Source organism: Lathyrus oleraceus, chromosome 1 (assembly GCF_024323335.1).
Source record: "Lathyrus oleraceus cultivar Zhongwan6 chromosome 1, CAAS_Psat_ZW6_1.0, whole genome shotgun sequence".
Taxonomy (NCBI): Eukaryota; Viridiplantae; Streptophyta; class Magnoliopsida; order Fabales; family Fabaceae; genus Lathyrus; species Lathyrus oleraceus.
In genome coordinates, this window is record NC_066579.1 from 96,431,665 (window position 1) to 96,453,822 (window position 22,158).

General features: G+C 36.2%; 1 protein-coding gene across 1 annotated transcript; it reads left to right on the plus strand.

Moving 5' to 3' along the window:
• The first annotated feature begins 17,195 nt into the window (after positions 1–17,195).
• LOC127115470 (alkane hydroxylase MAH1-like) lies at positions 17,196–18,737 on the plus strand. Its single transcript, XM_051047009.1, has one exon. The coding sequence runs from the start codon at positions 17,196–17,198 to the stop codon at positions 18,735–18,737; it is 1,542 nt and encodes a 513-aa protein (XP_050902966.1).
• Positions 18,738–22,158: the final 3,421 nt, after the last annotated feature.

Below are 22,158 nucleotides of genomic sequence, written 5' to 3' on the forward strand. Positions count from 1 at the left end.
AAGATGAAAAAACAAGGTGACAAAAGGGTTCCCATTTAGGTATTCACCCAAATATTGGAAAGTCTTTATGTACGTCCAACTTGATGGGTGAAGTTGGGAAGGGGCCACCATCAAGTAGTTGAAAACACCTATCTCAAAAGCGGTAAAAGGAAGACGAACATCCAGGGTTGAGAAGACATAACTACTCATGAGTAAAAAGAAGAAAAGGGTCTAAAAAGAGGTGACTTCATTTCTTCCTAATGTAGTGACAACAAAGAAAGAAAGGTTTCATATCAACGATCGTGTTTTTTGCATGTAACACTCAATTATTTCAGTTTCCAAGAATAATCATAATGTTGCCTTCTAATAGATGTTTGACGCTTCAAACAACAAAAGCATAAGGAAGGGTGATCGGGAGATGAGGGCACAATTCTCATAACTCCCACCTTGATACTCAAGCACGAGGGCTTGGGACAACTGTTTTGGACTGACCATATCTCCCTTGTGTTAGGTGGGAATTTCGACATTAGGCTGGAGCTGATAAACTAAGAAAAGAAAATGCTTTTGAAGATATTTATGATTTCGACATAAAGAAAACATGGTGTGAGAAAGTTCGTCGAAGTTTGCCTTTTGTAAGAGGGGATTGATGTGAGACTTAGAAATACTCCTAAGTTCATAATTTTATTTCGACAGAAGAGTTTGTTCGACACCTATTTGAATTTGAATGAAATTGGGATAACCATATTTCATTCTTATCCAATTTTCAAGAAAAGACGCGTGGAGTGTTATCCTAAATTGCAGACATGCCGAGTGCAACATGTCAGTGCCTAGGAGAAAATCTGTTGGTAACGTTTATTTAGATTTAGTATATATAGGTGTTATCAAGCATTTTTTTACACTTTCCTTAATTTATGCAATTTATCCCTTTGAAAATGATTTAAGCAAACATTCCTCATACAAGAATATTGTTGAAGTGTTCATCCTTTTTCAAATACAATTTTAAACAATATCACATGTCCTAGGATAAATCTGGTCGATCCGTTGAGTAACCAAAGTGTCCTTAATTTGGAAGACCAGTGGTTGTTTACCAACTTTCATGGTAAACAAATTGACACGCCTAGTGGGACCATGCTAGTGGTTTAAAACAACTTTCTTCTTTGAAAATCTTTATTCGTTCTTCATTTTTTGAGTATCTCTCTATATAACTTCGTTGCATGTTACTGAGAAGTGGTAAAGTAGCCACAACTAACGAAGATAGACCAAGGAAAAGGTACACGAGGAGAATGGTGAATCCACCAAATAATTAGAATCCTCCAAATAGTAATCGAGAACCACCCCCTGCATCTCCACCAGAGGGAAGTACGGTCGCAGCGTCTGCTGCAGAACTTGTACCATCCACGACAAGTCGATGCATGTGCAATCGATGGCCCATAGTGGGCCTCTTCTGTCTTATATGGGGCCACAAGGCCCACCAGTAAATCCTTTAGAAACGCAAGTTCCACCAGTGACCCCCCCTTCCAAGGGGAAAACAATTTTGTAGGCCTTATGTGAGTGGTTTTTCGATGCCCGTAAAGGGTTGCGAACAACCATATGGCATGCCAAATGCGATGATGGAGAATTCACATAATTCGACGTCAACATATGAAGACCCGCTGGTAAATGCATCTTCGCCATTGCAGGGTCTGGGTCTGGTGTAAACAATTTGGGTCGAAGCCAACCCTTAGGAATGAGTCTTCATACCCAGATGTCCAATATGACCAATAATTCTGCAACAGTGTTGAGACAGCAAATGGACGAAAGTAACCATGAAATGGTCCAGATGCTGGCCCAAACAATGGGCATAATATTCAACCCATTGGTCCAAAATACTACCCAATCAAACCAATAAATGGCAGCATAAATGACACACATTGCAGATTTCTTTGGTGTCTCGCAACCTTCCCGACACCCTCAAAGGGAATGGATCAGAGAAAATCAAGGATTAACCATCGAGGATGACCTTACCATTAACCAGGTCCCACGAAATGCACCACAAGCAAATGTAGCGAATCAAGGAACAGGAGTGGAACCACCCAGGGTCGAAGCCCCGGGAGTCGAAGCCACTAGGGCTGAGCAACAAATCCCAAGGGAAAGAGAACCAAGGGTAGTAATGGTGAATATGCACCAAAATGCTGACGAATTTGTACAACAAACTCGACGTGATGATATGGGGTAGATTTTGGCCTCCATAAGCCAAATTACACATCACCTTTATCTGAGTATGTTCTGTAGTCAGAATTACCCGCTAGATGGAAAGTCCCTAAGTTCACTAAATTCTCTGGGGATACTAGTGAGTCCACTATATAACACATGGCCAGATACCTCATAGAGGTAGGGGAAATTGAAAATAATGAGAATCTTAGGATAAAATATTTCCCAAGTTCCCTTACGAAGAATGCATTCACATGGTTCACCATATTACCAGCGAATTCCATTGATACTTGAACTCGTTTGGAGAGACTGTTCCATGAGCAATTTTACATGGGACAATCGAAGATAAGTCTGAAAGAATTGGCCAGTATCAAACGAAAGTTTACTGAGTCAATAGATGATTACCTGAATAGGTTTTGTTTTCTTAAGGCAAGATGCTTTACGCAAGAGCTGAGCATTAGTTGGTTGAAATTGCTGCCGGTGGCCTTGATTACTCTATTAGGAAAAAATTGGATACCCAATACCTGAGAGATATGAGCCAATTGGCTGATAGAGTTCGATAGGTAGAACGTTTGAAGGCTGAGAAATCCAGAGCAAACAAAAATAATAGGAAAGATAGAATAGCCTATGTCGAATTAGGTAATGATGAAACCTGAAACGTATGGTGATCATGTAGATTTCGACGAAGGTGAGATCGACCTTGTTGAACTAAAGAAAGGGCCACCTTATTCTTGCAAAGTCTTATCCCCTTCAAATGGGAAGAATCCAGTTGAACCAAATAAGAGTTATAGGTTCCCTAAGAAAACTTATACCTTCGACGTCATCAAATGTGACGAAATCTTCGACTTACTTGTCAAAGATGGCCAGATGATAGTGCCTTCTGGCACTAAAATGCCTCCTCTAGAACAAAGGAAAAAGAGGGATTTTTGTAAGTATCATAATTTTTTGGGGCATAAAACTTCACAATGTTTTCTTTTCAGGGATCTTGTGCAAAGTGCTATTAGGGACGAAAGGCTCAAATTTGGGGACAAATTGAAGGCTCCAGTGAGGATTGATGCAGACCCTCTTCAGATCGCTGAAGCTCAGTTTACTAAACCATCGATGGTCAACGTGCTGGAAGTATCTGAAGATTATGGAAAGAATGTTGACATGGTCAAAGTTGCTGATGACTTCAACCAGGAAGCTACTGAAGGCTTCACCAACGAGACTACTAAGGGTTTCGTTCAGCAAGTCACTGAAGGATGCAACAAAGCGATCACCGAGGATCCCCATCAAATATTCTCAATAGAAACCGCTGAGGGTTTCGAGAAGGAGGTCACTGAGGATCTCAATAAGGAAACTGTTGTCAATTTCACAATAAATGAAACCACTGAAGGTTTCATACACATAAACATGACTGAGGCCATTGAGAGCCTTAGGGTTATATTGCAGGAGTTGGACATCGTTGAGGATGCCAACATGGGAGTTAACATGATCGAATTGACCCAGAAGACCGCTGCAATGGAGGTGGATGAAGAAAGCCTCTGATAGGAAGAATACAACAAAATGGCATACCCCAAACAGGAGGAAGGACTGGTCGAATTCCTCCACAGGTGCCAGAGGAAAAGGTCAGAAGTGATGTTGTGCCCAAGGTGCAGTTCATTAATCGATAGGAAAGGTGTAGAGAACCTTGAAAGGATTTGACTGGCCAAGAAGGGGAGAAATTGGAGTAACCCCAGAAATAGCCAAGCGTCCGACGGCAGATGGGATCCCAAAAGGGGAAACCAAAAAGGCCTACCTCTTCAGGCGAACAGGCCTTCGACCTACATGCCCACTGCTGAAGCCCCTAGGGGTAGGTGGACGAAACCAGTCGAAGGAAGAGGACAAGTCCATCAAAAATGGCAAAACTTTAATGTCGAAAGGGGGTCCTCAATGGCATACCAAAAGGAGTTTCAGGCGTCAAAACAAGTGGAGTATCGTTCCGAAAATTAAAAAGGAAAGAACCCAATCTCTAGATCCCAATTGAAAAGGCAACAACAGTAAAGGAAAGCCGAAAGGGAGGCTACAGAACAGGCGAAACCTGAGTCCAGTAGCAATGTTCCACTGAAGTAGGAAAAGAAAGAGGAAAGAAAGCATGTCGAGAGGAAGTTGTTTTCTCCTCAAAAGAAGGTGCCTGTAGAGAAGTATGATCATGACGAGGGCATGATGACAGACGACTTCGATTTAGATTTGGAAGCCTCTTTAGATATTGCTTGCAATGTGGTATCCGTGTTTCCCAAAGAATATGACCAAGTCATGGAAGTGGGGGAGCCAAAAGATATGGCTGAAATGGAGATGGCTAGACACAAGCATGTGTGTTATTACATTATGAACAATGGTTATGTAGAAGAACAAAACGCCTTCTTCGGAAGGCCAGATGAATCGATGAAAAGTCATATGAAACCTATGTTTATCAGAGGAAAAGTAGGAAATATAGGGGTAAATAAGATTCTTGCCGATGGTGGAGCGGCAGTTAACCTGATGTCATACTACATGCTGAAAAGGTTCGGGAAGGATGACACCGACACAAGGCCCCACAACATGGTTTTGTCGAACTATAAAGGGAAAGTAGGAAGAACAATAGGGGTAATACAAATAGACCTCACTGTCGGCATAATAACAAGGCCGGCAATGTTCATGGTGATAACATCAAAAGCCAATTATAATATGTTGTTGGGTAGAGAATGGATTCATGGCATAGGTGCAGTCCCTTCTTCGATGCACTAGAGGATCACCATTTGGCGAAGCGATGGGATCATGGAAAACATAGAAGTGAACCAGAGCTATTTCATGGCCGAAGTTAATCATGTGGAAAAAAGCAACTTTGAGAAGAACCTGATCCACATAGCACCTTGCAATCCAACAGGGTTTGACCTCTCACCTGCAGATAATGCTTTTTCCCCCTTTATCTACACCCAACCCATGGGTTTCAATGGGATAGAGAAGTTATAGGCGAAGAAGACTTCGACTATGGAAGTACATAAGTTATCCAGCCCACAGGTTAGGGAAGTGAATTCAGTGATAATGTCTGACCCAAAGACGTTAAAAAATATTCCAGCTTATGCATCCGAAATAAATTAAAAATGGCCTTAGAGACCGAAGTTAAATACATGGCTGTCAAAGCCAAAAAGATTGAAATGCACTTGGATGGTCCTGGTAAGGACTTCGATCCAGAACCACCTGATAAGGTTCGAGACGAAGTGCAAGGCTAGAGGCTCGACGCCATCTACGATGTTAAGCCTTTGGGTTTTTGAAAAGGATCCGTTGGCGAATAACACAAAGATGCTAGCACAAGATCCCCTAGAAGAAATCGACTTGGGGAAAGGGGGATCAAAAGGCCAACATACGTAAGTGCCAACATCATCCCAAAACTCAAGCTCGAAGTGATCCAGTTGTTGAAGGAGTACAAAGACTGCTTCGCATGGGATTATGATGAAATTCCTGGTTTGAGCAGAGATCTGGTCGAATTGAAGCTGCCAATAAAGCCTGGGAAGAAGCCCATCAAGCATACCCCAAGGCGTTTTGCACCTGAAGTTCTGTCGAAGATCAAAGACGAGGACGAAAGGCTTCTCAGATGCAATTTCATTCACACCACCAGGTATGTCAAATGGATTGCTAATATTGTACCAATTATTAAAAAGAACGGTACTTTGAGGGTTTGCATTGACTTCACATATTTGAATGCTGCAACTCCAAAGGATGAGTATCCAATGCATGTGGCAGAAATGCTAGTAGATTCTACTATAGGACACGAGTATCTTAGCATGCTCGATGAATATTCTGGATATAACCAGATCTTCATTGCTGACGAAGATGTGCCAAAAACGGAATTTCGATGTCCCGGAGCGTTAGGCCCTACGAATGCATAGTGATGCCTTTTAGCCTCAAAAATGCTGAGGCAACTTATCAGCGGGCAATGAATTCCATTTTCCATGATTTCATCTAAATGTTTATGCAAATCTATATAGATGATATTGTGGTTAAGTCCGTTTCAGCAAAAAGTCATATAGACCATCTTCGACAATCATTCGAAAGAATGAGGATACATGGTCTAAAAATGAATCCTCTAAAGTGTGCTTTCTGTGTGCAGGCTGGGGATTCCTAAGGCTTCGTGGTCTATAAGAAAGGGATCGAAATTAATCAGAACAAGACTAAGGCCATCATGGAGGTGAAAGCACCATCAACAAAGAAGGAACTGCAGTCGTTGCTAGGCAAGATCAACTTCTTAAGGAGGTTCATATCGAACTTAAGTGGGAAGACTCAATCCTTCTCACCTCTACTTAGACTCAAGCAGGAAATCTTTGAATGAGGGAAAACGTAACAGGAGGCTTTCGACAAGATCAAAGACTACCTTGTGCATCCTCCGATTTTGTCACCTCCTTGTAGGAATAGAAGTATGAGATTGCACATAGCTGCATCTGACATAACTTTAGGGAGCATGTTGGCTCAAGAGGATGATAATGGCGTCGAAATGGCCATTTACTAACTTAGTAGAGTTCTCAATGATGCAGAGACTAGATATAATATAGTCGAAAGATTATGCATATGTCTATATTTCTCATGTACAACATTAAAGCATTATATAAAGCCAGTTGATGTATATGTTTCATCTCATTTCAACGTTATTAAGCATATGTTATCTAAACTAATCTTACATAGTCGAATTGGTAAATAGGCATTGACTTTACCTGAGTATTCTTTAACTTATATGCCTTTAAAGGCTGTTAAGGCACAAGTGGTAGCAAACTTTATAGTCGACCACTCCATAGTAGAAAACTCCTTAAATTATCTGGAGTTTGAGCCTTGGAAATTATACTTCGATGGTTCCACTCATAGGGATGGAACAGGTGTGGGAATATTAAGTATTTATCCTAATAGAATTCCTACAAAATTCAAGTACAAGGTCGAAGGCCTTTGTTCGAACAATGAGGATGAGTATGAGGCTTTGATAGCCAACCTTGAGGTCTTGTTGGAATTGGGGGCAACTCGATTCAAAATAAATGGGAGACTCAGAGTTAGTAATAAAATAAATCACAACGGAGTACAAATGTGTTAAAGAGAATTTAATTAGATACTTTGTGATAGCTAGCAGACTCTTACGTAAGTTTGAAGTGGTAAACATTCGACATATACCTCGACTTCAGAATCAAGAGGCCAATGACTTTGCTCAAATTGCCTTTGGGTATAGAATTTCAAAAGAAAAATTACAAGATGTAATCGAGGTCAGAGGAAGAGTCATGTCAACCAGAGTCTCCCCATCAGATTTGGAGAAAACAGAGCTAGGATACGCTGACTAAGAGAATTTTGAGATTCTAGCGATAGACTGTTTGGCAAACAAAGATTGGAGAAAGCCAATAGTAGAATATTTAGAAAATCCAACAGCTTCTACTGAAAGAAAAGTCAGGTATCGTGCTGTAAGTTACATTCTTATGGGAAACAAATTATTCAAGAAGACACCTCAAGGAATCTTACTTAAATGCCTTAGTGAATCTGAGGCATGCATAGCCCTCTCTAGTGTCCATAGTGGGGCATGTGGGGAACATCAAGTGGGTTATAAGATGAAGTGGCTATTATTTTGACAAGGAATGTATTGGCCTACCATGCTAAAGGATTGTATGGAATTCTCTAAAGGGTGCCAAGAGTGCCAAGTGCATGCAGGCATACAACATGTCCCTGCAAGCGAACTCCACTCAATTGTGAAACCTTGGCCTTTCAGAGGTTGGGATTTGCACCTAGTTGGAGAAATTCGACCAGCATCATCTAAAAGTGAAAGATACATTCTATAGGGTATATATTATTTCACCAAGTGGATTGAGACTATACCCTTAACGAATGTGGACCAAGAGATTGTAATCGAATACATCCAGAAGCATATTATCTATAGGTTCGAAATCCCATAAACTTTTACAACAGATCAAGGATAAGTTTTCACTGGTCGAAAAGTCCAGAATTTTGCTAAGGAAATGGGGTTTAAGTTATTGACGTCTAGACCCTATTACGCTCAGGCTAATGGTCAAGTCGAAGCAACGAATAAGGTAGTAATTGGGTTAATTAAAAAGCATGTGGGGAAGAAACCAAGAAGTTGGCATAAGACATTAGACCAGATTTTATGGGCATATCAAACCTCCCCTAAAGAGGGTATAAATGTTATGCCTTCCCGGCTAACGTATGGTCATGATGCTGTTTTGCCAATCGACATCTACTTGCAGTCAACAAGGATTCAAAGACACCATGAGATTCCATCTGAGTCTTATTGGAACATGATGTTGGATGAATTAGTTGATTTAGACAAAGAAATATTAAATGCCTTAGAATTATTAAAAAGGCAGAAAAAGAGAGTAGAAAAATTGTACAACAAAAGGGTCAAAGTTAAACTATTTTCGACTGGAGATCTAATGTGGAAAGTGATTTTACCCATGGATCGAAAAGATAGAACATTTGGAAAATGGTCCCCTAAGTGGGAAGGACCTTTTCAAATTATTCAAGTTTTTTCAAATGGCACATACGAAATCGAAGAATTGGCTGAAGATCGAAGGCTCTTGAGAGTAAATGGGAAGTATTTGAAGAAATACAAGCCTACACTTCAGGAGATAAAAATAACAAAAGAGTAATCTATGCATAACAGACGAAGCCAAAATGGTAAAATCAAAGTTAGACAGATTACCAAAATGGATAAGTCATTACATAAAGAGCCACAAAGGGCTTAAAAATCATTACATTAGAATTGAATTGTGTAGGAGACAAACACTTCAAATAAATTTGACCAATTCAAAAGGGGAGAGATTCTTTCATCTTCTGGTACTTCGACTTCTGAAGTTGTAAGCGACATTCCCGACCAGATTTGTAACAAGTAAGAGTGTCAATTTCTTCTTCCAGCTTTTGGGCTCTTTTCACATGTTGCAAGTCAATTTGAACTTCCTTCGCCAACACATCTTCATCCAGCTTTAGGAGTTTCTCTTTGCGCTCCTTAGCCTTGACAATTTTGGTTTGCAACTCTTTGATTTGTTGCTCTGAAGCTTTTATTTTCTTGTCACAGGCTTCTACCTCCTTCTTATTTTTCTCAAAAGCTTTCTCCAACTCAACACTTTTCGTAATGGATTCAGAGGCTGTTTCCCATTCTGTTGTTTGGGTTTCTGATTTGCTTTGAATTTTGTTAGAATCTTCCCTTATTCGACAAAGGTCAATAACAACACAATCAATTATCATCCCCATATCCATGACAAGATCTGCGACTTTTGAAGAGGCATGTATGACATCGATTTGTTTTAGGAGGTCTTTAATCCCGTAGGAGGAAGAAGTGTCATTCTCTAAAAGCTAGATCAGGTCAATGTCGAAAGCCTTCTCTTTAAGCTTCTGGAGCACTTCACTACCAGACTGGCTTATAGTTGGACCCCCTGACGTTGTCGAAGTGTTGGGACATTTCTCTGACGAGCTACCCTTGGCACTGATGATGGCCTTCAAATATTCCAGTGGATTGCTTCGTTTTAGCACTTCTAACTCTGCAGGAGATAGGGCAATGGCAGTGTCAGTCGAAGGTTTTGTTGCGTTTGTGGCAGCATCAACTTTCAGGTTGGTCTTAGGTTGTTCCAGTGTTTTTCGATCCTGTTGTACATTCCTTTCTTCATTACCAACATCATTTCGTCCCTCATCATCGTCCTCTAGGGGTTCTACGTCGAAGTTAAACATAAATTTATCCTCTTCTTCTCTGTCATCAGGATTACCCATACCTTATCTAGCTTCGGGGGAACCATCTTCAGACTCGTCTTCAGGAATTTTCCTAGCATCTTGCATTTCTGCATCTTTTTCCACGAGGGCATATTCATCTCGTTCATCCCCATGTTCATAGCCACTAGTATGGGAATGCTGAGTGATAGTTTTTGGTGGAGAATTTTCCTGTATTTTTGCAGCAAGATTGTTTACTTCGCCCATAGACCCTTTGTTGGAATCAAGAGGGGTTGTGGGATGATATGTGGGAGCCTTGCTGCTTTAAGGGAGGATCGTGATGATAATTGGTTTGACGGTCAGATGTTGGGAACTTCCTGCAGTAGCCTGAAAATAAAGGTCAAGGTGAAGAATTTTACCTTAGGGTCTTTAGCCCCAGGACTGGAGTTATCACTCTCCATTTGTCCTGGAGTCTTCTTCGACTTTGGCCCAGATTCAGCCCCAGGTATTTTTAGGGCAAGAGGTTTCTTCGTTGCGTTGGTTTTTGCTTTCGGATGGACATGAGCACCTTGAAGATTCAATTTTTTATTCTTTCTTTGTTTAGTGGGTATGGAAGTGTCTAGGGATATGTCATCACCATCAGACTCGATTGCTTCGACCTCATGTTCTTTTTGTTTTCTTTTCTTGGGGGTTAGTGGTGGTTTTTGGCTAGTCTGAGGGAAAAAGAGAGTGCAAATAATTAGCAATGTGAAATTCATACATAAGTCGAAGGTGTCAATATACGGAATACACATACGTTTGTTGTCGTTGCTTTACTGGTGACTTCTTATCTTGCTTCGATGGACTTTTTTGCTATGGGGGCAACTTTCTTGGGCGTAATTTTTATAGATGAAAAAGAACCAAATTATTGTAAGATAAAGAAGTGAGAAGAATCAAGAGAAGGAGTGAGTCGAAAAACCTCCCCTTCCACCCCTTCATAGATTTCAGATTCTATGTGAACGTCTTCTATGCCAATATGAAGGCGCCCTTTGAAACTGTCCAAGTTGTGCTTAGTCGAAACCACCAGGTTAGCCTTTTTATGAGAGTCTTGTCAAAGGATTTTTATAAAGTCCCCACAGACTAACTATTCTGGAAATGGTGGGCTAAAAGCCACACCAAATTCAACACTTGGCAGTCGAGGGAATTTAGGAGGATACATATTAAAAGCAGTTTGGTACCGTTGCTCAGGTTTAACATACGAAGGTAATTTTAAAAACTCCATTTTTTGGTAAAGTTCTCCTTCATAGTAACTGCTGCGTCGCAGACGGTTCGTCTAAGATCATCAGGTCTATAGGCAGTTTCAAATTACTTTTGTAATGCTTGGATTTCTTTGATGTGAGTCTAAATACCTTTCTTTAACCTTCTCCTGCACAAAAGTAAAAGCTTTGGTGAGGTGATGATGGAATGCAGAAACATTAAAAAATTCTTCTTCATAGTAATCACGCCACCAAAGGTCGAATTCATGAGTACAAAGAAAGTAAGGTTTGAAGGCGACTGGACTAAGTTTAGTTTGGCCAACGTATCTATCTATTTTCCTACTGCTGGTAGCCTCAGTGTGGATTGCATTGTAAAGAAGGAGAGAATTCTCTTTTGCATAAAGGGGTTTTGGAAAGATCTGAATGAGGCCAAATTATCGTACGACAAGATTTGGTTGATACGCTATAAGGGTAACCTGATTTTCGATTGGTTAAGCCTTAGGGAGAATACCCTGGGAGTAAGGAATGCTTCCCAAATAGCGACCAATTCAGCTTCTTTATCTTTCGACGGGGAGGGGGATATCCTCGTGAACCACTCTGGACCGCATGTTCTTGAGGCAAACGGGCCATGGCTGGAGTAAAGTTATAGCGCTTAAAGAGCATCATCATGTAATTGGTGAAGCTTTGTTGAAGGTTTCGAACTTCATCACTTCGAATTAACATAGCTAAGTGTGTTCCTTAGAATCTCATATTCTTCAATGCATCAGCATTCGCGTCGATAGGGTTGTGAGTTTGAAGACATGCTTCAAAACTAGCATTCAACCATAACTGTAGCATCCAGAAGGGGCCAGAAAGTAGTAAGTTCCCTTTTGTTCGAATGTTTTTAAGGGCAGTTACACCTTCACCCATAGATTCATAAAGATTGGTTAAAATCATGTCGCTGAGGCATACATTGTATCCAACATGAAGTTGGTTTGCCAATGTGAGGAATTTCTTTGATATTTGAAGAGACTTCGAACAAAAAACACAACGAGACAACCACACAGTGAGAAAAGCAATATGCTCTATGTTAGAGACTTCGTCAATATATTTATCATGGTAATAGGATATGTGTGTGGTAAAGGCGACCCTAGAGGTGTCGAAGCCAATAGTGTCTTTGGACAGAAAATCGGGATCATAGGTTTCACCAGTAGGCTTATGCCTTGTGATGGCAGCTATGTCGAAGAGTGTAAGCGTCATCATTCCACAGGGGAGGTGAAAAGTATGGTGGGTACTATCCTAAAAATATAAGGAAGAAACGAACATGGTCTGGCAATAACCAGGTCCTACTTTCGACAATTGTATTAAGTCGAAAATATCCATCTCTTTCCAGACTTGGGATTTCTTCTTCTCTATTTTTTCCAACCAACCTAAATAATCAGAAGGGTCCCTAAATAAAGGACATGATCGAAAGACCCTGAAACCACTATTCATATATGTTAAGTAAATGGGTTCATCGGTCGAAGGGTTGCCCTGATTATCTGGGTTAGGATTTTCCTCAGTATGGGTTTCCTCGCTAACCTTAGGTTTTTTGGCGCAAGCTATGGGTTATACCTATGGTAAGTTGGGAAAAATTCTTTGAGCTTATCATGATCAACATTTGGATTTGATAAGGGCCCTAGCATTGCTTGAGTTTTCTAAGAAATAGAAATAGGAATCAATATCTGGGATTGAAAAATTCTCCTATGTTCTTCAGTAAAAGGTTCTAAAACATATTGTTGGTTACCCACGGTATTTAGGCCCAAAATCATGTCAGAAAGAGGAAGACCCTGGGATTTTTTAGAATCCTTTATGTTTTTGGTAGATTCCTTGGTAGCTTTTGCAGATGACGTCATTGTTGCAGGAAGATGAAAGAAAGAAGTAAAATGTTTTTTGTTTTGTTTGAGGAAGATGAAGAGTAAAAGAAATAGTTGTTTGGAGAAGCTCAGAATATGAAAAGTTGGAAAAAAAGTGTTAAGTTTATCTATTTATAAGCTGCGGAAGTAGAAGCAGTTTTTGTTGAGCATTAATGGGTGAAAAGAAAGTGGGACACGTGTCAGTTAAAATGGTCATGATAAGCGGTAGCAGTTAAAGGCTAACCACGATCTCCTAGAGGCTAGGAAACATAATGATTACCTAAAGATCCTCACGTGGGTTTTGAGGAGATGTTTTGTAAAAGTTGTCATCATGATTGTGACGTCATAGTAGATGAATACTTTGTGACGTCGAATTAGATTGTCAAAACAAAAAATACCCTTTTTCTTCGGTATGTCGAAAAAGACATTTTTTGGGGGAAATTTGTTAGGTGGGAATTTCGACATCAGGCTGAAGTTGATAAACTATGAAGAGAAAATGCTTTTGAAGGTATTTCTGATTTCGACATAAAGAAAACATGGTGTGAGAAAGTCCATCGAAGTTTGCCTTCTGTAAGAGGGGATTGATGTGAGACTTAGAAATACTCCTAAGTTCAGAATGTTATTTCGACAGAAGAGTTCATTCGACACCTATTTGAATTTGAATGAAAGAGGGATAACTGTATTTCATTCTTATCCAATTTAGAAGAAAAGACGCGTTGAGTGTTATCCTAAATTGCAGACATGCCGAGTGCAACGTGTCAGTGCCTAGGATAAAAGTCGTTGGTAACCGTTATTTCGATTTAGTATATATAGGTGTCTTAGTGTTAGGATTTGGGGTGTTAAACTGTTGTACAATCATTCAGAATTATTCAAAGTATCTAGCGTGTTGAGAAACGAGTATAATTGAGAATGTATGTTTGATAACACCACTGTCTTTATATCAATCAAAGTTTATTTATGCTTTTTGTCCATAAATTATCTTTTATTACAAGTCATTTATCAAGCTTTTTTTGACACTTTCCTTACATTCTGCAATGTATCCCTTTGAAAATGTTTTAAGCAAACATTCCTCATACAAGAATACTGCCGAATTGTTCATTCCTTTTCAAATACAATTTTAAATAATAGCACATGTTAATTTGGTCGATCCTGTGAGTAACCAAAGTGTCCTTAATTTGGAAGACCAGTGGTTGTTTACCAACTTTAATGGTAAACACCTTGAACTGACCATCCTGAAATAGATAACCACAGGCTAAAGCTTATCAATCGACTACATAGCCTAATTTCTATAATCTTCTCATAACCACATGACTATCATGTATCGCGCTGCAGGAGAGTTACGCCTAAAGTATATCTAACGATCATTCGTATTCCACACCTGAAAGATAACAAAGTTGTTATTCATCTTCCCTATATATAAGGAAGGACGTTATTTCAGGTAATAAGTTTAAACATAATTTGAATACTCTCTACTCTTTTACATACTGACTTGAGCGTCAGAGTGCTAACCTTGCATATATGTACCACCGTTCCGTCGCATCGGAAACTCAACTCCACCACAGCTTTCGCATTTCTCTATATTTCTAATTTCAGAACGGAATAAATAAATAAATAAATAAATAAATAATAATATAATCTTACACTCTATTATTTTTCTTTAAAATAATCTATTTAACAATATGAGTTCTTCCTTAAAAAAACATTATGAAATCTCTTTAATAGTCCATAAACACCATGATGTATTTTTCTTATATGAATGGTATGCCTTTCCTTTTAAAAATACATTGCTATACTTTTAATAAATTAAAATATATCATTAAATGTGTTTCTAATTCTATAAATTTTGTTTTTTGTGTATATAAATTTTTTATTAATTTTATTTTCTGTTAAGTTTTATAGACTAAGTTTTAAAAATAATAACCTTATAAGGAAACGAATTGAATAAAAAACATATAGTTACTAAAATTAAAAAGTATTAATCTTATAAGACTTACTACATTATATACTTACTACATTACTAAAATTAAAAAGTATTAATCTTATAAGACTTACTAAAATTAAAAAGTATTAATTTTATAAGACTTACTACATTATATCTTATAAGACTTACTAAAATTAAAAAGTATTAATCTTATAAGACTTACTACATTACTAAAATTAAAAAGTTTTAAATATAGATAACATCGTTTCAATAATTAATTAACAATACTTACTACATTATATATTATGAGTCTAATATACCAATGAAGAAATTATATAAATATTTAATATTTTATTAATTAATTTTTACTGTCTCGTGTTAAATAATTATTTTTCATTATTGAACGCAACAAATTTCCATAACCATAAAAATATATTCATTTTTTATACTAAATACATAGTATTTGTTTTCGTATCTTTTTGTATACATTCCTTTTAAAAAAAGCTATTTAGAAAGAAGAGTTGTACATACGAAAAAAAATGAATCATTGTGTTACGTTTTTATTGGATAAAAATTAAATTAGTCAAATGTTAAGTTGTTTGAGAAAACAACTTCCATGTTTTTTTCTTAATTGGGCAATCTTCTAACTAACTAGCATTTTTGTTTTTTCCTCTTTTAATTTTATGTACTAAATGGTTATTTTATGTATTAATTCCATTAATTACTATCTTATCTTTTATTTTAATATATTTTTTCTTATTATTTAAAATAAGCTTGAAATTTATAAGTTGTTTTAAATGACTAGTAAAAATTTAAAAATGGTTGTAAAAATAAAATTTTAATTATAATGGTTATAGACGCCACAAGAAGACAAATAAGACTAATTAATAATAATAGTGTTGAATATTTATGAGCATCAAACATGTGTATTTTTGTATGACACATGATTACGTCTAGGCATGACAATGAGGCGGGACATAGACGATTTTTACCTCTCCCAACTCTAAACTTATATTCCCAAATAATCCTCATTTTCCGACCCAAATCCAAATTGGAATGAAGAATTAAAACTCAACCCTGTCCCAAACGGGTAGGGGTTGGGTTCGGGTATCCCCACCTCACCACCATCCATTTAGTAAAATTATTTTTTTTAATAAAAGTATTTAATTTTTCTAAAATTAAATTAAATTATAAATAATAAAATAAAACTATTTGAAAAAATTTCATACATACATTTAAAATATTTTAAATAATTAATACAAATCAAAATATCAAAATATCAAAATATTTGCGACATATTTAATATTTCAAATTATCATAATTAAGTAATAATATATATATATATATATATATATATATATATATATATATATATATATATATATATATATATATATATATATGTATATATATATATATATATATAATATATATATATATATATATGTATATATATATATATATATATATATATATATATATATATATATATATATATATATATATATATATATATATATATATATATATATATATATATATATATATATATATATATATATATATATATATATATATATATATATAAAATAAACGAGGCGGATTCGGGGGTGGGTCTGAGACTAGTGTCCTCATTATCTGACCCGTATCCATATTTTTTAATAGGGGAAAATCCAAACCCGAATCCAAACCTAGTTAAAATGGGTTTTCCCCATCAACTTTGGGACGAGTTCGGATGGATACCCGCGGGTATGAGTTATGTTGTCGTGCCTAATTACGTCATTCATGAGTGTTGGATATAATTGAACATCAAGTCACTCATGAAACGATTCAACTGCATAAATTATATAAAGATCACTTCACACCATTTAAGTGTATTCAATTCACTCCCACTATACAATTAGTTTTCATTAATTCAGTAATGAGTGTTAACATCGGAGGTCTTCGCCCTTCTCCACAATATCAAAAAGACCGATTCAGCACAACTGAACTCAATTTTATCCCTTCATCACTTGTCTCTTCTTTCGAAATGAAAAAATATCATATATCTCTTGTTATGAAATGAAAGTTAGTTATATTACTAATTTAAAATCATTAATTTTAATGGTATATTAAAAATAATATCACATTAACTTTAACTAATAAAACAAACTTTCCTATTAAATGTAGTTTGATTATTAATACAAAATGATATCATCATTTATAATCTTATTCTTACTTTGTTTTGTAACCAAAATTGGGCATCTAAGCCTTTACATAAAGATACATCGGGAGCATGACATAATAACATATCCCTCAAGTTCATTGACATTAACAATGATCATGCTATCAACTTTTCTAGCTCTGGCTATCACACTCATCCTCCCCTTATTCCTATATGATTTTTATCAAACACTATATCTCAAAACTCCTGCCTTCACAAATTGGCCTTTTGTTGGTATGCTACCAAGATTCCTTTGGAACATTTCACGTATTCATGAATTTCAAGTTCAATTGTTGAAATCAAAAGGTGGCACAGTTGAGTTCTTAAGACCTTGGTTTACCAAAATGAAAACTGTAATCACAGCTGATCCACGGAATGTCCACCACATTATGAGCAAGAGTTTCGACAACTTTGTGAAAGGTGATTTATTTCGCGAAATGTTTCAAGCTTTTGGTGAAGGTATTTTCACTACTGATTCAATTCAATGGAAATACCATAGGAATCTTCTTCAATATCTATTCAAACAAAGGAGCTTTGAAGCTTTTCAAGAGAAAGTCATTCACAACAAAGTTGAGAAATCATTGATTCCGCTACTCAATCATGTTCAACAACTAGGGTTGATGGATGATTTACAAGATATTTTCAATCGCTTTACATTTGATAATATTTGTTTGATAGTTCTTGGAAATGATCCTAATTGTCTTTCCTTAGATTTCCCTGAAATCGCGGTTGAGAAGGCTTTTAACCAAGCCGAAGAATCCATCTTCTATAAACACACTGTGCCAAAATTTGTTTGGAGGTTGCAAAGATGGCTTCAAATCGGCGAAGAGAAAAAAATGACTGAGGCATGCAAAGTATTTGACAAATTTCTATACGATTGTATAGCTTCAAAGTGTGAAGAGCTTTTGAAAAATTGCAACAAAAATGAAGATGATGCTAAAAGTGAGAAAAATCATCATATTGATTTTCTAACCGCGATGATTGGAGAAGAAAAATCAAAGGCGAGTGAAAATGGTGACAAATTTCTAAGAGATTTTGCCTTCAATCTCTTTGTGGCCGGGAGAGATACTATAACTTCCGCGCTTACATGGTTATTTTATCTCATTGCTACACATCCTTTAGTGGAAACCAATATTCTCAAAGAGATAAAAGAAAACTTTGGACACAAAGAGAAGCCTTGGGTTTTAAGTGTCGATGAGACGAAAAAGCTTGTTTATCTCCATGGTGCTATATGTGAGTCGTTAAGGCTTTTTCCACCTGTACCCTTTGAGAGAAAGGAAGCAATTAAACCTGATATACTTCCAAGTGGTTATCATGTTTATCCTAATACAATGATATTGGTTTCTATATATGCAATGGGAAGGTATGAAGATATTTGGGGAAAAGATTGCTTGGAGTTCAAGCCAGAGAGATGGATTTCGGAGTGGGGAGGCATTAATTATGTGCCTTCTTACAAGTTCTTTAGTTTTAATGCTGGGCCTAGAACTTGTTTGGGAAGAGACTTGGCCTTTATTCAAATTAAGATGGTGGTTGCTTCTATTTTGTGGAACTATTGTGTCCATGTTGTGGAAGATAATTATATTATTCCTAACCTTTCAATTATACTTCTCATGAAACATGGTCTCAAGGTTAAGATAACCAAAAGGGGAATTTAGTCTCAGATCTTTCTCTTTATAGTAAGAAATATGTCAAGATTATGGATGGTATATTATATATTTCTATTGAATAACTAAATAATAGTTTCATATGTGGAAAAAGGATGATGAAGTTTATCTACTAATTAATGTTAAGAATATGTTTATTTAGATAAGGTTAAGTAAGATTAATGTTTTAATTGTTTCTGTCATTTATATTATTATATGAATTATGTAAGTTCATAATTTTGAAATAATAAATTTAGTCATGTTTAATTAATTTCTTTAACCTTTTTTGATGTATTTCTTCATTAATTTTTTGTTATTTTTTCTATTATATCAATTTTAGTATAATTTATATCATATTAAATATTGAGCGCATTAATCCAGTAAAAATAAATTGCATGAGTAAGAAATCGGATTTAAACCTAGTAAGAATTTAAAATTGTTGTATAAATTTGTTGTTTAATAGTTTCAAATAAGTTTGACATTACTTGAGATACAAGTATTGTCCATAGAACTTGTAATATCGTGTATATAAAGTCATTATGGTAATGAAATACAACATAGAAATACTATTGTATTTAACAAGTGGTATCATCACACTACTTTGATCCAAAGCGTGTCAAATTGAAAAGTTACAGTCTTTTAGTTATAATTGCCAACTTTGTTTTCCTGCTTATTCTCTCTTATTGAACTTTGCTTATTCCAAGTCTTTACACTGATGATCTTCATAATAAGTGAATTATCGAAACTCATTTAGCTCGTGATCCGAAGATTATATGCCTGATATGATCATTGGACAAGGTTGACAGAGAATTTGCTTTGATCAAATGAGTATTGGAGATTGATTCAGAATGGGATCAATGTTGCAACTCCATATGCAACTCAAGAACAATTGAAGCTTACAGAGGAGAGAAAACTGAAGGATTTGAAATCCAAGAATAACTTGTTCTAGTCCAATGAATGTTCGATCATGGAAATCATTCTCGTGTGCAACACAACTAAAGATATTTGGGATGTTATGTGCTGCAAGTATCACTGCTCTTCAAAGTATAAATGGGCGCACTTGCAGTCTCTGGGTCAAGAGTTTGAGGTTCTTGCAATTGGATAAAATGAAACAATTTATGATTACTTTGCGAGAATGATTGCTATTGCCAATAGAATGATAACACACAGAGAAAGAATGGATCAAGTCTTGATTGTTGAGAAGATCTTGAGGTCAATGACGGTAAGATTCAACTAAGTTGTATGCTCCATTGAAAATTCATATGATGTGACAAAATTTTCAATTGAAGAATTACAAATTAGCTTGCTTGTGCATGAACAAAGAATGAAGGGTCAAAGAGACTTCATTGAAAAACAAACTTTGAAAATCTCCAATGCATGAAGAGAAGCTGAGAGAGGTAGAGGACGCTTCTCAATTAGAGGTCATGGAAGAGATAGACAAAATAGAGAACTTATAAAGTGCTATAAGTTCCATCATCTATGACACTATCAAAGTGAGGACCCTAGTTGGAACGATAATGCCAATTATGCTAAATTAAATAATAAAAAATAAATGATTTTGATGGAAAACCGTGAATCAAGGAATTATGCTAAAGATGAAGTATGATATCTTGAATCTAGATGCAACAACCATGTGGTTGGAATTAAGGCTTAGTTCTTCAAGTTTGATTGAAATTTTAGAGAAACAATCAAATTAGGAGAGAACTCCAAGATGTCTGTTATGGATAAAGGAAATGTGAATTTATGCAGTGTTAAAAGAACACATGTGATCAATGATGTTTAATATTTACCTGGTTTAAGAAACAATCTTCATAGCATTAGATAAGTGCAATAGAAGAATATCACCATTGTGTTCAAGCATAACTATTGTAAAATCATTAATGAAGAGAAAGGTTTGATTCTAACCACTCAAATGTCTCAAAATATAATGTATGACATTCATGCATCAATTATTATTCTAATGTGCCTTCAGACAATCAAGCAAATGGCATCTCAATTGTGGCATATCATATATGGGAACCTGAGCATTAAGGGTCTAGACTTGGAAAAACTTGGAGTGGATCAAACCCCTTAGTGCATATTTTAGATGTTTGGCTATGTGGCTCATGTTGGACATGTGATTCCATACACAAGAGGGGGGAGGTTAAATTGTGGAGGTTTGAAAAACTTTGGTTGAAAACAAAATCATTTGGAAAATCACTGTTTGAAATCATTTTGTAAAACAAACAGGTTAATGAGCAGCGGAAAACCAAAGGAAATACAATAAAGTAAAGAGATAATGGATAAGGAGAAACATCATAGACTTATATAGGTTTGACCTAAAATGACCTACTCTTATCCCCAAGAATTATTCTTGTGAGTATCCCATAAACTTGGGAGCTTTTAGAAGGATATGCCCACGAACCTCCTTATACAAGGAACTAAAGTTATAAGGCTAACTTCCAACCAAACAATAAACAAGGCTAAGAATGGTTATCCTCCAAACCAAACAAATATTTTCCATTGGCTAATCTCGAACCAAAATGGATTTTTGAGTTGGCTATCCTTCAAACCGAAGTAGGGTTTTACACAGGATAACCACAAACCGTGTTTAGATTTTACATGGGCTAATCTCGAACAAACTGAGCTTTTACCAGGCTAAACTCAGTAACCAAGTGAAATTTTACATAGGCTAATCACGAATCGAGTTGAGATTTTACACCGGATAGGCTCAAACCAATTGATATTTTAACAGGATAAACTCAGGAACCAAGTGAGATTTTGCACAAGCTAATCTCAAATCAATATAGATTTTAAGTAGACAGAGCTCAATAACCATTATGGAGATTTTGATGACTGATCTTTACGAACCAAAAGAGAGCTTTTTCTTCTTGAAAAAACTCATGAACAAAACATAGAATTTCTTAGACAATCCCCCAAAAAAAAGATATTTTTATTGGTTTAATTCACAATCAAATAACTTCTTATAGAAGAAATATTTACTCAAGAGATAATTCATTGTTGGTAAATTACAATTAAGCCCTTACTCAGAACAAATACCCTCACTTAGATTCAAGAATACAGTCGAAGCATTATGGCTAGATTAATGTCAAAAGTGCATTTCTACATGGTGAGTTAGCTGAAGATGTCTACATAAATCAATTTGTTGGTTATTACAAAGGGAAAACTGAAATGGTTTATACGTTAAAAAAAGCTTTTATGACCTAAGACAAGCTCCTAGAGCTTGTAATAGAAATATAGACTCATAATTTTGTATTAACAAGTTTTAGCTATGTACTTATGAACATACTCTTCTTGTCAAACATTTAAGTGAATGGAAGGTTCTCATGGTCATCTTGTATATGGATTCTCTCATTTACAATGACAATGATCTTCAAATGATAAAAGAATTTAAGTTGTCTATGAATGGAGAATTTTCTATGATTAACTTGAG